Here is a 17,840-nt window from a genome sequence, read left to right as displayed (position 1 = left end):
CATGCACCCTTCTCTTAGATAATTTTTTTGTTTTTATATTTATTCTGCCCAAACAGCACAATTCATTTTATTCCTCTAACTTGGAGATAGAAGCACTACCTAATCAATCTCAAAGCAACTTGATATTTAATATCCATCCATTTTATTTTTAGCTCACAATTAATGCTGTATATAAAAGCTTAATCTATGCACAGAGAACTTTTTCTTCTCCAAGAAGTAACTGATCTCAATATATTATACATAAAAGCAGTTCATATTTCCACTTCAAAACCACATCTGTCAACTACCTTGTCACTTTATAGCAGGGAACATTCCAGAATTTCTAGAACTCAGAGCTACTTAAGGCATCAGGGAAAGGTTGTTAAATTTCAGCTGCCGGGGCATTATGCAGTATGATCAATAGTGGAGAGTGGCAGAAGTTGTAATGGAGGAGTGTGCATTTCATACCACGCTTAGGAGAAATAAAGTGAATCTTTTCCATAACCAATAAGTTAATCCTTTCCATAAGCAATAAGAGTTCTTCATCTTTAAGCTGCTGTCTAAAAACACAGACAGCATATTTCATTTCTATGTTCTGGTAGGATATTGTAGGAAATGGTGTTATGGCTTTGAGTCAGTTCTGCCATTTTTCAGCCTGCATCTTTTTTTGAACAGAACATGACATTTACATGAAGTATTGATTCTGATCTTGTTATTTTAAGTAAAGTTGCATTATTAATTTCTTACCAAAGAATAATACTTTTTACTGAAGAAGCATGCTCATATAAATCATTCTTAGGCACTTGTTTTAAAGCTTTAATCCATGGCAGTCCACCCAGTGGTGCAGTGCTGGAGGTATAGATGGTGCATTCACCCTTTCTTTCCTTGACCTCAGTGGCTTTCAACACCATTAACTATGATATTCTTTTGGGATGACTTAAGGAGCTGGAAATGAGCAGCACAGTTTTGTGCTCCAATTGGTGTTAATAGGGAGCAAGAAGTCCACCTCACTGCCAGTGGTGGGATTCAAATATGTGAACAATTGGTTCTCTGTGTGGATGCCACTTCTGGAAGTCCATTCTGGGCCTGGGCAACAAAAAATTAGCTACCAAACTGGCTGCTCAATGCCCTTCTTTGTGAATGCCACAGGGCTCAATACTCTCTCTGCTCCTTTTTAACATCTACATGAAACTGCTGTGTGACATCATATGTCACCATGGGACGTAGTATCACCAATATGTTGATGATAGCCAGCTATATATCTCTATCCCAGGCGAAATGAGTGATACAGTGGATGTCCTTTGTGATGTTTGGAGGCTCTGGAGAACAACAGATTTCAACTGAACCCTGATAAGATGGAGTGGCTGTGGGTGGGCCCCTCTGTATCCAGGAGTTCCTCAGGCTTGAATGGGGTTGGAGTATCCCAGACAAACCCAATGAATAACTTGGGGGGGTCCTCTTGGACTCATGGCTCCTGCTCGAAAAGCAGGTGGCAGCTGTGGCCAGGAGGCTTTTGCCCAATTTGATGTTGTACGGTAGTTATTTCCCTTCTTGGACAGGGAGACTCTGCTTAGTCACTCATGTCTTAATCATCTCCCAACAGGACAAGTGCAACATGCTATTCATTGGGCTAATGTCATGGTTCCGACAAATGAAACTCTTCAAAGAACTTCAAGGCATTGTTTACCTTAAAGAACCTTTAATACAGTAGTATAGCTTCAGCACATACACGGTTGAAGCCGAAATCTGAATTCCCCTCCCCTAAACACATAGTATCAAAGCACAATTCACTCCCCTAATTTACAGTCATAAATCACATTCTCCAATTAGTTTGAAATGCAAGCTTTCCTTCCCATTCTCCAACCTGCCATTTCTTTATCATCTCTTATTTCAAAACAGCCTTGAAAAATGCTCTACTGCTATGTTATTATGTCTAACCAATCCCCATACACATTCTTCCTCTCCCCAACATCATCTAATTCTAACTCTAAAAGTAACACACAGGTTAAAGAGAAAATGGCTGCATCTTCATATATTGTCAAAGCAAGAACATCCAATGTTAGCAGCATTGACAGCTACCCTTGAAAAGTATACAGAGGTTTCAGCTTCAGAACGCAGACCACGAGCCATATTGGGTGCCCAAAGAAGGACACATATAATACCCTTGCTCTGCAGACTGCCTTGGATGCTAGTTTGCTTCCAGGTCCAATTGAAGATGTTGGTTATCATCTATAAAGCCATAAATGTCATGGCACCAGGCTACTTAGGAAACTGGCTTCAGCCCATCACAACAGCCCATCCCACTTGATCAGGCAGGGAAGGTATGCTGCAGAACCCATCAGTCAAATTTTGACAAGTGGGATCTAGGAAGAGAGCTTTGTCTGCCACTTCCCCTGCATTATGGAACATCCTGCCCACAGAGGTGAGGTGGGCCCCCGCTGTCCTGGTCTTCCATAAAGGGGTCAAAATCTGGCTCTGCAGGCTGGGGGGGGGGCACAGAAGACCATGCAACCATCGGCTTGTTGGCTCCATGAGCACCTCCCCCACTTTCATTAACTAAAGTTAAATGGCTGTTTTAGAATTTTTTACCTTTCTGAAATGTTACACTGTCTTATTGCTGTCTTATAATTTTAAGATTTTCAATCTTAAATTAATTTTAATATTTAATGTTAATTTTATACATTATTTCATGTGTTAATTATATTGTACACTGCCCAGAACCCCTCTTTGAGGGAGATGAGTGGTTTAGAAACATGACATATAAATAGATAAATGAGTAATCTAAACAAACATAGATCTAGTTCAGGATACCCAAAAGCATTTGGGCTTTTCTTCCCCAAAGTGTATTTTTAACTTGTCCTGCCCACAAACCACACTGCATTACAAATTATTTTGAAATAAAAGGTTTCAACAATAATTTTCCATGTTGTTCTAATCTGTGATAGCCATTCAGTTCCTGAATGGGATCAGAACTGACAAATGTATCATGTTAACAAGTATAGTACGCACAGTAACATAATTTAAATTATGTAAACAAAGCAAACTCTTTGTCTAGTACGAAGCTAAAAATAATTCAAAATATTTTCCAGATAGTCTATAGCAGGAGAGTTCTGATCATGCCTAAACATCAGCTTCTTTTCACAGAGATGACAATAATACTTCTTACCCTCCATGTATGCTAATTGCTATTTCTCTTTCAAAATTAAACAGAATCCATAAAATTTCATCCAACAATTAATGTGCATCCTCCTAGTTATCCTCAATACTTTCTATGCTTAACAGTGAATCTTCTTCTTCTCTTTTCTTCCTCTTTTACGCTTTTGGGTATTCTGGCTCTTGATCTCCATTAATCATCCACTTTGGACAACTTTGTCATATACTATCTTTGATAATCTCCTGAGCTAGTATTTATCTGTAATTTTTCTTGTACAATCCCCATTGGGCAATTGTTTCAGATCCTTCACCATTCTATGTTCCAAACTCTTTGGTCTCTCATCCTCTTTCCATGTTCTGCAGTCTATCGATTCTAAGTTTTGTTCCCTAGTCTTTCTTGTTTCTCCTCTCTTCTTTGATTACATTTATTGTTTCCATTTATGTTGGTTTTCATTCTAATAATAATAATAAAGTTGGAAGGGACCTTGGAGGTCATCTAGTCCAACCCCCTGCTCAGGCAGGAAACCCTATACCATTTCAGGCAAAAGGCTGTCCAGTCTGTTCTTAAAAACTTCCAGTGTTGGAGCATTCACCACTTCTGGAGGGAGGTTGTTCCACTGGTTAATTGTTCTAACTGTCAGGAAGTTTCTCCTTAGTTCTAGATTGCTTCTCTCTTTGACTAGTTTCCATCCGTTGCTTCTTGTCCTGCTTTCAGGTGCTTTGGAGAATAGCTTGACTCCCTCTTCTTTGTGGCAGCCTCTGAGATATTTGAACACTGATATTATGTCACCCCTCACCCTTCTCTTCGTTAAACTACACATACCCAATTCCAGCAACCGTTCCCTATATGTTTTAGCCTCCAGTCCCCCAATCATCTTTGTTGCTCTTCTCTGTACCCTTTCTAGAGTCTCGACATCTTTTTTACACCGTGGTGACCAAAACTGGATGCGGTATTCCAGGTGTGGCCTTACCAAAGCATTGTAAAGTGGTATTAGTACTTCACTTGATCTTGATTCTATCCCTCTGTTAATGCAGCCTAGCACTGTGTTGGCTTTTTTGGCAGCTGCAACACATTGCTGGCTCATATTGAAGTGATTGTCTACTAGGACTCCAAGATCCCTCTCACAGTTACTACTTTTGAGCAAGGTACCACCTATACTATACCTGTGCATTTGTTTTTTCCTGCCTAAATGTAGAACCTTACTTTTTTCACCATTGAATTTCATTTCGTTAGATAGTGCCCAGTGTTCGAGTCTGTCCAGATCCTCCTGTATTTTAAGCCTATCTTCTGGAGTATTGGTTATTCCTGCCAGCTTGGTGTCGTCTGCAAATTTGATGAGTTCCCCATCTATCCCCTCATCCAAATCGTTAATGAAGATGTTGAAGAGCACTGGGCCCAGAACAGAGCCCTGGGGCACCCCACTACACACTTCCTTCCATGTAGATGCAGTTCCATTGAGGACCACACGCTGAGTACAGCCTGTCAGCCAGCTACGAATCCATCTATCTAACCCACATTTTTCTATCTTATCAAGTAGTAGGTTGTGATCTACTTTATCAAATGCCTTACTGAAGTCCAAGTAAATTATATCTACGGCATTCCTCTGGTCCACTAAGTTTGTCACTTGGTCAAAGAATGCAATAAGATTTGTCTGGCATGATCTGTTTTTGACAAACCCATGTTGACTTTTAGTGATGACTTTGTGGAACAACCTGCCTCCAGAAGTGGTGAATGCTCCAACACTGGAAGTTTTTAAGAAGAGACTGGACAGCCATTTGCCTGAAATGGTATAGAGTTTCCTGCCTGAGCAGGGGGTTGGACTAGATGACCTCCAAGATCCCCTCCAACTTCTTCTTCTTCTTCTTCTTCTTCTTCTTCTTCTTATTATTATTATTATTATTATTATTATTATTATTATTATTATTAATCCCATTTATATCCCACCCTTCTACGAAGACTCAGGGCGGCTTACAATCTAAAGCACAAATCAATGTGCTTAGCAATTATTATTAAGGTGTTCGCTGATTTGTTGTTTGATTATTTTTTCCAGAATCTTCCCAGGTATTGAGGTCAGGCTGATAGGTCTGTAATTTCAAACTTTCCCAAGCTTCTTGAGTTGTTTTCCCCTTTAGGATTCTCATCCATGGAATTTTTCCCAAGGTCTCTCTAAGTTTATTGAAATTAGCTCTTTTAAAGTCCAAGACTCTAGTTTGGCTGTGTTCTATTGCTTGTGCTTCCAGAATGTTGAATTCTAATATTGCATGATCACTTCCCCCCCAAGGTTCCTGTGGCTTCGACATTTTCTATGTTTTTTCTATTCATCAATCTTCTTCCCTCCCAATTCAAGACATAATTTCTAGATTTCCAAGCCAAGCATTAAAGAAAAAAGAGCTATTAGTTCTACTGAAAGCAACAGAGATATCAAATGTATAAGGTTAGAGCACAGAATTTAACTGTCTTTGATATGTGTGGATGAGTAGAGGGGATTTGAAGAGATCAGAAGTAAGCAGCAATCCTTAACAATTCAGAGTTGATGAATGTTACTTTACTATCTATATCACTACAGCTTTACTTCCTTGACTATATTACTATAACCTTTCTTCCTCAAATGTCACAGCATGGCAACACACTCTTCTTTTCAGAAGCATCTTGTGAAAATATTTTTAATTGTTTACACTGACTTTCTGCCAATTCTCAAAAGCAGCACAATACTTCTAAACCCTTATCTCTCTACTCTCATATCATAATATAGCCTTGATAATAAGACCTTTGCTCCTCCAGTTTCATCCTTATTGCCTAGTTTGCATTTTCTCAAACAATTCCATTCTTTTTCTTTTACTTTCTCTTCAAGATACCTGCATCATACCAATTTATTTGTCCTCCAAATAATTTTACCATTATGGTTTTGCAGCAGTCCTGTCAGAACCCATAGTAATAGGTTCTCCTTTCTGTCCTCCCCCCTTTTCCTTCTCTTTTCCTTTTTCCTCATCTTTCACCCTGACCCGAATCTCACTCTCTTCTCACTCTGGGTTCTTCCATAATCCTAGGGTGGAGGGGGAGTGCTTGAGGGCTATTGCCTTGGGTTTCCTCTATCGCTACAAAGTAATACTTTGCTTTCCTGCATTATTCTTCTGTGAACTTTCCCATCCTTTGATGTCAGCTACAGAGAGAGGGAGAGAAAGGAATGTAACCTCCGGCAATTGGTTTATCTCTACGCTCCCAGGAGAAGGTGCGAAGAGCCGCCTAAACATCGCAGCTACAACCGGAGTCTGCCTGATGTTATCTCCCTGTTCCCACAAGGATCCTGACACCTGAGGATTGGGCCATTTGAACTGACTGGATGAACTATGGGTGGGCTTTTGCTTGGGACACTTTTTACCTATCGATTTGAGCGGGAAATCCTCAGATCCTGCTTAGTATGCCTACTATCAGCTTCTCTCAATAAAAGTTCATTTTGGAAGAATCAGTTTTCATGAGTTCTGCTTTCTTGGGATGAGGTATTGAAGTGGGCCCTGACAAGTCCAGTAATTCCTCTTATCCTGATGCAGGAAGGAGTAATTATGCTGGTGAAAATTTAAGTCCAGAATCCAAAAGCTAACAGATTCTCCAATCATTCCCTAAAATATTGGTGTACTTTAGTATTAAGTAAAGTAGTTAAAATATTAAATAATTAAGCGGAATAAAAGTATTTTATTTGCAGGAAACTTTCTGGCTAGTTTTGACAAAGAACTATCCAATTGAGGATATCTACTCAAACGACAGAAGATATTGACAGAATAATAGAAAAAAACTTAATGATATTCTTAGTAGTCTACATAAAATACTACATATCAAATTAAAATCAGAGTGCAAAAGAGAATAGTAGCATGCTACCCTTTGAACAGAATTTCCAAAGTCTAATTATGGGAATTAATCTACTGCCATGGTGGAAAGGGGCAAATGAAGAAATGCCTTCAGTTCACCCTTTTATATTAAAAAAGTAAATAACATTTTCATTTTAGAGCATTCCATTACATTTTTAATGTTTAGCAATGAATGTAAAGGCACACCCAAAGCTGATAAAGAATAGAACCAATTGGCCTTTTGTGTTATTTTTTTTAAAAATATGTAACATTCTATATATATGAATAAGCAAAAATTTCATATCAGTGTCAGCTATGGCAATTCAAACCTTGCCATAAAAGTAATAATAGGTATATAGGTGTCAAAGTTTCTTCTGAACTGGAAAGAGTTAATCCAAAGAACAAGTCTGATCAGAGTCCTAGTTAGTGGTCCTTAAGAAAGATGTTAAAATTACAACACAATAATTCCACAAAAAATATTCTTTCAAATGAGAATCTAAAATTACAATATTCTAGTCTGTTTTTTCATACTTTTTTGCAGCAACGGGGAGCATGCTGTCTATTTTGCGAAAATAGGGCAGTCTGTATCTATTTATTGTTTTAGTAATTGCAGGCTAAACTTAACAGTGTGAGAAATTACTCTCAAAAAGGGTTTATAAAAGCTCAGATGCAAGGAAGCATTTTAGACCACCTTGCATGTTATAATGATGCACTAATTCCTCTTGGCTTCAAAAGGCCACTTTTAAGCTTCTTCCTAATCAATAATGTTTAAAGTGTATTTGGCTTTGGGTCATGACCTCCAATAAAACCTTTTTGCTCATTGGTAAATATCCTTTTAATAATTAGTATAGTCAATGAATATGTATACATTAGACATATATATAATAACACATAATCAAAGATAAGCAATTTTATACTTTTGAAGTCCTGGGTACTTTGAGCTTGGTTGTTCGCTTGAAGAGATGACCTTACCTGATTTGATAACATTATCAGTACTAGTGAGTGAAGTTTGCTCCCTTATATACAGTAGCTTTTCCTGTCAGTTTTTATTTTTTATTTATTAAATTTATATGCCACCCATCTCGCTATCCAGAGTGACTCTGGTTTGTAGGGGGTGGCTTTCTCCTCAATAGTTGCTTGATCAGGACATTGTTTTGTATTTCACTTGACTGTTTTTATATTTCACTTCAAAGTTTATATTTCACCTACTGTAGTGATAACTAATCTGAAATTAATGGGACTTCAAAATGCATTTCACTCACATTTTTCTGGTAATGAATAATTTATTTCATAAAGAATTGAAGTTGTATTACATCTTATTGCCAATATTTCCTTTCATCTTACCCTTAAACATACTGAAAAACCTGTTCAGCTAGACATGTTATCTATATTAATCACTTATTTCTATTCATTAACCAAAAAATGGTAAAAGGAAACTGAAAAATATGTTGCCTTTTTCAGAAAGAAGCATTAGATTCTCCTTTTGAACTTTCCCTCAGATGGAAACCCGAAGTAAGCCATTCTGAGATAACTGTAAAAGAGCAACATACTGCAAAGGAAGCAAACATATTTCAATCCTTTCGAATCAGATTTCTTCCTTTTTCAATTTTCTAGTTTCAGTTATAAACTCATCTTGGTGGAAATGAGAAACAAATATCTATCTCAAGTTAAACATGCAAAATACTGCCATCACATAAGCTCATGGGAAACCATTATACCAAATCAGGCCACGAACTGATAGTAGAGTCTATCCTGGATTTCAGAAAAGGATTAAGCCACACTTGAGCATACCAGGATGGACCCAGAACATTTAACATATTATTGCATTTTCCCCAACCCAAATAACTACCAGGATCAATGAATGAAGATCATAATATTGTGACTGTGGGTTCTTTTACATAACTGAATACGTTTTAGGTATGTACCTCTGACTTCAGGTGCATGTTTCAAGGATGACTCCAAGACCATACCGAGTTGCTTCTCCCATTTTGCCCTCTCCTTCAGCTGACTCACGTCAATATAACAGCAGCCATGTCTAGTCACAAAACCTGTATGCCACATGGAGTCATATTCTTCTCTAAACAGTTACAGAATGGACTATATGTCACATCCATTCCAGCTGAGATCACTTTGGTCTCAATATCCAACTAAAATCAGTGACATGAACATGGTTCAGTTTGCTTGGATTACATTTTTAGGATTCATACATGACAAAGCTAAGCACTCGTTGAATATGATCCTGATGTAAAAAGTGGATTCCATAAGACTGGTTTTCTAGTAAAGGGTGATTATGATTGCAAATTCAGTATTTTTAATTCTATCCCACTAAAAGTTAATAGGACCCACTGTATAAATAATAGGCACAAAGTAACCTATTATGTCCACAAAGAAAATACTTCTACAATGCTTCAGTTACACCAGGCACACTTTATATTTACACAATCAAGTTGGCTTCTACAGAGCTAAATAGACTTTTTTCTCCCCAAGCATACCATAGGGCTATTATCAATAATGTTTCATTCAGGTTATAGTTAGTGGACTGCTCAGATTTTCCTGACTAGTCCCACGCTTTTAGCAGTGTCCAAACAACAAGTGTTATGAACTTCCTTCTGCCTCTAAAGAGTCCTAAACAGTCAAAGGCTTAATTTGTATATTTTTGAGCATGGATTATCCCTCTCTTTCAAATTCCTCTTCACGTCTACGAAGTTGTGGCTGTGACATTTTTCGCCATAAGGCAGAGCAATCCTTACACCTGTTATATATTCTGTTTCCTGAGTGTGGGTGGGAGAAGAAATGTATTTCTAATGACTTAAAGCCAGGGAGGGAGAAACCCTAGCGAGAGCTATTGCTGTCGCTTTCAAGTGCAAAGTTAATACTTTCTCCACTCACCTTCCTCCTCTCTCATTGCTCGAGATCTACCATCTGATGGATGGAAAGACCCAGTGAAGGAGTCCCGGCCTCTTGGAAAGGCAGAAAGAACCTGTCCTGCTCCAACCCCATCGGAGATCTTCAAAGCCAATCTTTCCACTCCGGTGATTCGCTTTGCCTATTTCCTCTTTAAAGGCAGTCCCAAGAACTCTTTTTAAGAAGAAAAGAAACGGCCTCTCCCCTACAGCTGCAAAATGGAACTCAGGAGCAACTTTCTCCCGCGTGCCCGGCGTGCTTCGCCTACCCCTTCGCCCCGCGGACGCCAGGCACCTAACATTTCCCGGCTCACCTCAGTCAGGCCGGCGGCGAAGCCCGACGCAGTGCCCAGACTCGCGGCCAGGCGCTGGTGGAAGCGCGATCTTCCTCCTCTGTCCCCCTTCGCTCTCCCTTCTTCTTCTTCGGGGCCGCCCAGCGGCCCGCTCCCCAGCCCCGCTCCCTGGCCACGCACTTGGCCGACCTCTCTACCTCGAACCGCGACACCCCCGTTCTGGGTCGGCTGCGCGGGGCAGGCAAGCGACCGCTTTGAAGGGGAAGGCGCAGCGGCAACCGCCAGGAGGAGGGAGCGCGGGCGGGAGGAGGAATCTAAACGTCAGGGAACTCCTTGGAAGTGGCGTGGCGGGAACGTTGGTGGTTCCAGTTTTCGAATGAAGTATCTACTTGCGGGCACTTTCACAACAAGCCTCGCTAGAACAGCGAGAAACATGGCTTTCGCCAAGCCAGATTTTCCCGCCTGGCAACTGGTCGCCGGGATAGCCACTATTGTTTACCGGTCCTTTCTCCAAACCGCAAGACTCCGGCGCATATTTGTTTAAAAAGACCGTCCAATGATGGAAGCGCGTGCCTTAACTCGCTAGTTTGTCATGGAAGGTCACTACGGATGAGAACAAACCCTGGGGTACCAGAACAACGTGGCTCAGTTGGCGCTGGGACAAAAAAAAACCACACGCACGCACACCCAAGTTTCAATAAGCACAGTAACTGGAAAGCAGAGAGATGCCCATGCTACCTGAGCTTTCTCTTCCCAGAGCTGTTTTCTTTGAATTACATCTAGGACCAGCTGTTAGTTGGTGTGAGGAGTCCTTAGTGCTCTCTGAGCTTGCTTGTTTTTTTTGCAGAAGGTTCGTTACCCAAACTAGGTAACATCATCAGTGCAGCACCAAAGACCCTCATTTCAACCCTGAGCTACAAATATTCCCCTTTTGTCAGAATCCATTTATATCACATTCATAAATGTATGTTTAAAACATTATTTCCCCCCCCCCCCCATGGATTCTGCCATCTCCCGAGGAAGGAGGAGCGCGTGTGGATTCAGCCTGCCTTAGGTTATTTCAAAGACCAAGGGAAACCTTTTGAACTGGGGGGAACAAAAGGGAGGGTTAGAGAAGAAGGCATCTGGCCTGTGTCTCCATTTGAATCTGTAGAGGAAGAAGGCAATAACCATAAAGATTCGAAGTTCCTTTTTCCCACGAAAGGCGTGACACGAAGTAAAATGATGGGGGGCCGACCAAATGGGGTTGAGGGAAGGGGGGTTGAAGCGGGAACTCTTTATAAAGTTTCAATTTGTAAAACAATACCAAGTCCTGTCTTGTATTTCCACAACCAAGCATGTCCTAGTAAAAATTCCTTTTGGACTAGAACTGACTCCAAGAGTTTTTATTTTCCTAAGACATGGATTGGGGTGGGTTCTGACACCTTTATTGTTAATGGAGTCAAGTCGTGGTGAATTTCTCTCTCTCTGTCTCTCTGTCTCTGTCTCTGTCTCTGTCTCTCTGTCTCTGTCTCTGTCTCTGTCTCTGTCTCTGTCTCTGTCTCTGTCTCTCTCTCTCTCTCTCTCTCTCTCTCTCTCTGTGTGTGTGTGTGTGTGTGTGTGTGTTTGTGAGTGTTTTAAGCAAAATCAACATTTTTATAATGTGCTTCTGTATATTAAAGTAGAATTTTATAACATATATGAGACTCCCATAACTCCTAGCTATAAATAACCATTGGAATTGAAGGCCAGCAAACTCAAAGGTACCTGTTTAGGGCAGGAACATTAAACATTCAGTCAACATTTACTCCCATTGTTGTAGTAGATTCCTTTATTCTTGACTTATGTAGAAAGGTTTCGTAGACCTTATTCAGTTGGTGATTTATTCATCTCCATAACACGGCAAGACATCTTTTTATTTGTTCACTATTGTTACTTCATATACTCTACTTTCAATAAATGTCTTGTTTTTTTCTGGATATAAAGCAGTTTTAACAGTTGAATTCTGCAACTCCTACCCTGTTCTAGGGGCTGAAATGTGCTGAATTAGACCTGTTCAGAATTTGTGGCTCCATTTGTTTTTTATTTAGGCAAGATGTACAAATTTAAGAAGTTATAATTACAACTATTTTGAAAAATTTCCTGTAGCATGAATGAAAATTAAATATTTGGTTGATCAAACTTCATCTTCTAAATTACCCATTTTAGAGTGTGATTTAAAAAAAGTTCAAAGAAAACTAAGGATTTTACTTTAAGGTACTGTAGTGTAAGTAACCACAAGTATGTGTAGTTGCATGAATTAGGTTAACTAGATCAGATGAATAGACTGATTTTCCAGCTGTTGTTGGATTCAATTCCATCATTCTCAGCCAATATAGCTAGCAGAAATAATAGGAGCCGTCTAACATTATTTGGAAGAATAAAGAGAATAGCCCCTTTACATTATGTTACATAATTGAATTTGGCACAATTTTGGAATAGAGACATCTTTAGTTTACAAAATAATTATGAGTGCCTGTGTACATCTTTAAGAAGAGATTATACTAGCTCACATCCTTTTATTTTGCTTTTCACTGATTGTTCACACATCTGGATTGCCTAATGTTGACATTGTTCAATAACTATTAAAAATTTCTGTGTCTTCTTGATCCTGGAATTGTGTTCACATTAAAAATATACATGTGTACATCTCAGTATATATATTGGTATGAGATAAATTATAGTGATAAGTATGAATGTCGTGAATTTGTAGCAACTTGAATATGTGTCCACCTATGCATATATTCAGTTACTAATTTCTTTTAAAATTATTCTAGGTGGAGAACTGGGGAAGGCACATTTCAGTTACAAAGAGGTTTAGAAAAATATGTTGTGCAATAGAAGATAAAAAATGTGGGTTTTTTGTTACACTTACTACAACTTTTCTCCTCTTAAATATGAAGCGTTAACAGTTAAATCAGTTTCATGGAAATTTTCCAAGAATCTACTTAGAATAGAAATTCAAGTAAAATGACCTAAAGATGCTCCAATTGTTTCAGTACTGTCATGGTAATCCTAAAATTGTTCTGCAATCAAGCAGGAAAAACCAGTACAGAGGCTATTGCAGTACTCTATGGGAATGAATTTGGGGAAGTTCATATCTTCAGTAAAAATTCGTATCATCCAAAGTATGTGTGTGTAAGCCAGATAAATAATGTAATTGAACAATGTGGACAAATATTTTAACTTACATCCAGTATGATGGATACGTTGGCTATGATTATTTTGCTATATAATTGTAAGGTTTATTAATTATGTTTGATCAAATAATAAGTCCCAGAGATTAAAAGCCAAGCTAATTCATATTTCAAATTTTGTCTACTAATTGTAAGTTGGCAGGAAAAGTTTAGCTACCTAAATAAATTTTGAATATGCATGTATACCGTGTTGTGTATCTTTGTGTGTGTGTGTGATTGTGTGTATTCTGTATCTGTCTTTATATATTCTCTTTATACACTTTATACTTCCATTTTATAACTAAGGTTAAACAATAAATTATTAAACAAATGAATATGCTAAAGCTTTTCTGCTTTTCTCTTTTTCCTAAAATAGAAAAATGTGGATTAGACAGCCTCACCACCAGATGGATTCCTAGCTGGCTGACCGGCTGTACTCAGCGTGTGGTCCTCAATGGGTTAGGGTTAGGGTTACATGGAGGGAAGTGTGTGGTGGGGTGCCCCAGGGCTCTGTTCTGGGCCCAGTGCTCTTCAACATCTTCATCAACGATTTGGATGAGGGGATAGATGGGGAACTCATCAAATTTGCAGATGACACCAAGCTGGCAGGAATAGCCAACACACCAGAAGACAGGCTTAAGATACAGGAGGATCTGGACAGACTTGAACACTGGGCGCCATCTAATAAAATGAAATTCACTGAGTGAAAAAAGTAAGGTTCAACATTTAGGCAAGAAAAAACAAATGTACCAGTATAATATAGGGGGTACCTTGCTCAATAGTAGTAACTGTGAGAGGGATCTCGGAGTGACTAGTAGACAATCACATAAATATGAGCCAGCAGTGTGCTGCAGCTGCCAAAAAAGCCAACACAGTGCTAGGCTGCATTAACAGAGGGATAGACTCAAGATCACATGAAGTATTAATACCACTTTACAATGCCTTGGTAAGGCCACACTTGGAATACCGCATCCAGTTTTGGTCACCACGATCTAAAAAAGATGTTGAGACCATGGAAAGAGTACAGAGAAGAGCAACAAAGATGATTAGAGGTTTGGAGGCTAAAACATATTAGGAACGGCTGCTGGAATTGGGTATGTCTAGTTTAATGAAGAGAAGGACTAGGGGTGACATGATAGCAATGTTCCAATATCTCAGGGGCTGCCACAAAGAAGAGGGAGTCAAGCTATTCTCCAAAGCACCTGAAAGCAGGACAAGAAGCAACGGATGGAAACTAGTCAAGGAGAGAAGCAACCTAGAACTAAGGAGAAACTTCCTGACAGTTAGAACAATTAACCAGTGGAACAACCTCCCTCCAGAAGTGGTGAATGCTCCAACACTGGAAGTTTTTAAGAAGAGACTGGACAGCCTTTTGCCTGAAATGGTATAGGGTTTCCTGCCTGAGCAGGGGGTTGGACTAGATGACCTCCAAGGTCCCTTCCAACTTTACTATTATGATTATGATTCCTTCTTTTTTTTAAGTTTGTGAGACAACTTCAGATAGGAGAGACAAGTTTTCTCTTCCTTGACTGTCAACACTGAGTTTAATATTTTATTAAGAATAAAAGAAATAATGTTTGATTAAAAAAACTATGGTTTATTAGATTAAATCAGAAACAAACTGGATATTCAGAGGATTTCCAGGAGAAGGAGCAGCCAAGGAGATACTTAGACCACTGCTGAAGGAAAACAAAGCAGGAATCCAACCAAACACAGATAAGGGCCTTTTTTAGGCATTATCTTATGGTGATAAGAACAGCAAAACGTAAGAGTGAAGTGGTGGGGGTGCTCATTGTATTCACAGAAAGCCAGCTGGTGGCCTTGTTCAGGGTGAATCAATTAGATTTGCTCAGAGTTGGATTCTAATTATACAGATCCTATCTATTGAAGATCTGAGGGACAGTCTTGTCTGGTTATCTTGGAGGACTTTGCATCTGTTAGTTGGCAGAGTCCTTAGGACTGTGAGTTTGTTGTGGAGACAATAGGCCAATCTACTCAGAAGGTAATTATGGCATGGATGACTGTAAGAAGAAAAAAAAAACCTAGTTCAGGAAAGGATGCAATTGACACTCAAAATGAAGCCCCTTAGCTTGCAAAGGTTGCGCCAATGCCTCTTTTTTTATTTCCCTATCAGATACGCCAGAGACACTACATACTAAGACAGAGGCTCCATAGCATTATTTGATTGGCTAGGAAGAGATATAAAGCTGAGTATCATCTGCATACTAACAATTCCTTAGCTTGTGCTACTGCATAACTTTACCCAACGGTTGCAGAGAAGTTAAACAGACATGGGGATAATAGCATCAAGCTCTGAGGCACTCAGCAAGGCAAGGACTATGGGCTAGACCAGGGGTAGGCAACCTCAGCTCTTTTATGACTCGTGGACTTCAACTCCCAGAATTCCTGAGCCAGCCAGGAATTCTGGGAGTTGAAGTCCACGAGTCATAAAAGAGCCAAGGTTGCCTACCCCTGGGCTAGACCTCCCCACTCCCATATCAACACCATCTGGAACCAGCCCTAGAGGAAGGAAGCAAAGCAATACAATTCATGGCCACCCACTCCCACCCCTGAAACTAAGCCAAAAGGGTACCATGAAACAATACAATTTTGGCTAGATTGTCCCTTGATTAATGTGCCTCTTGAGTGTGTGTTTATGTATTGTAAAGGATATGCAAATTCTTTAAAATAGGCTATATCAGCACATTTCCATATGAATTTGAGATACAAATTGGTTATGCTCATACTGAAATGCAAACTAAAATGCATTCAACTTACCAACTTCTCTGTTTCTAAGGCATGACAATAAATTAAAGGTAATATTTATCAGAAAGCAGTTGTTTTCAGTTTCCTTGCATGTGGCAGAACAAGAGGAGCTTGAAATACATCTATCCTGGCTTATTTCCAAACCACACTATCTAGGTATGCTTTTTAAAAAGGGTCCACACCCTTTAAAATCAATTCAAAATGTGCATTGTGACAATACGGTTCTGCTTTCAAATATATTTTGTTGAGGAAGATTCTCATAAATCTATTTTAGTAACATCTGATTTAAGTTCTGATGACTTTGCAAGATATTGTCTGATTAATTCTGGAAAGGACCTCCTGAGTCAGTTTATTTGCTTTTGACAAAGTTAATAAATAGATATACGGTTGTCATTGTCATTCAGAAGAGTTCATTGGAGGTTTTGTAAGCCTAAATGATTCAATGGACTTTGGAGATATGGTAAGTAGGATACAAACAATCTGGACACTTTGATGTTAGAGGAGATTCTGAGAATACTAGAAACAGTAAGATTATCAAACGAACCAACTGTAAATCCTCACTTGAGGTACAAATGACCAGGATCAAATTATCAAATTTCCAATATATTATGCAAAGCTGGCTCTCTGGAGTAAGTGCTAATGCTAGGAAAGATAGAGGAAAAGAAAATTGGAGGACAACCAGCATAAAAATGGAAGGACTCAGTTATAGCAGCAATTCAGGTTTCGAACTTAATGCTATGAGAACGCTATAAGAGGTTCTATATTAAAAAATTTATCTCATGAAATTAAAGTCCTGTATTGTTTATTTTTAATATAGCCAAGGAACATAAAAACTGCAATCCAAAAGGATGTTATACTATCCTTATGTAAATGTTACTCTTCAATATATAATAATGAGCAGAGTTTGCAATAAGATTTGAAGTACCATTTTGAAATTAATACTGATGTGCATATACATACAGACAGACACAGACACACAGACACACACCACATGCATACATACATACATACATGCATACATACATATAGTTTCATCATCATCATCTTAGCTATAGTCTATTCACTGCAGGATGAAGACCTCTTCCACATGATTCTAACCTATGCGGTCCTGAGCTTTCTTTTGCCAATTGTGCCCGCAATACTTTATTTTTTATTTTATTTTTTTATTTTTTAAATTTTAATTCCATTTATATCCCGCCCTTCTCCGAAGACTCAGGGCGGCTTACAAGCTTAGCAGTAGCCTTCATTCTATGTATATGCCTGCTTATTAGGGCTTTCACACGCACACCCCAAGCGGCATTATTACAAAGTCAGCTTAATTGCCCCCAACAATCTGGGTCCTCATTTTACCTACCTGGGAAGGATGGAAGGCTGAGTCAACCTTGAGCCTGGTGGGATGCGAACCTGCACTAATTGCAGGCAGCTGGTGTTACTTAAGGAGGCATCAGCCCTCTGCTCCACCAAGGCTCTTTTACTTGCTGATATTGTCGATCCATCTTGTTTTAGGTCTCCTTCATGGACGCTTTTTACCAAGTGGGATCCATTCTGTGACTGCCTTGGTCTACCTGCCATCAGTTCTTCTTGCTATGTGACCAGCCCATTTCCATTTCAATTCTTTTACTCCAGACATGTCAAACAGAAGGTCTTCAGGCTGGATTCAGCCTGCAATGGGCTCAGATTTGGCCCATGGGGCCGCCCCAGAGACAGCG

The 17,840-nt window shown here is 39.2% G+C and overlaps 1 protein-coding gene across 1 annotated transcript in view; it reads right to left on the bottom strand.

The window, feature by feature from the left end:
• ADGRG2 (adhesion G protein-coupled receptor G2) overlaps nt 1-9,880 on the bottom strand; it is a gene marked incomplete at both ends in the record, with an annotated part of 66,600 nt that extends 56,720 nt beyond the window's left edge. The window contains one exon of the mRNA XM_083361278.1: nt 9,865-9,880. Coding sequence (XP_083217404.1) covers nt 9,865-9,880 — 16 coding nt within the window. The remainder of the gene's footprint in view (nt 1-9,864) is intronic.
• Between the last annotated feature and the right edge of the window lie 7,960 nt (nt 9,881-17,840).

This window comes from Vipera ursinii (assembly GCF_947247035.1).
Source record: "Vipera ursinii genome assembly, chromosome: 4".
NCBI classification, from domain to species: Eukaryota; Metazoa; Chordata; class Lepidosauria; order Squamata; family Viperidae; genus Vipera; species Vipera ursinii.
The sequence above is the reverse complement of the archived record's forward strand: the minus strand, read 5'-3'. Positions and strand labels throughout refer to the sequence as shown.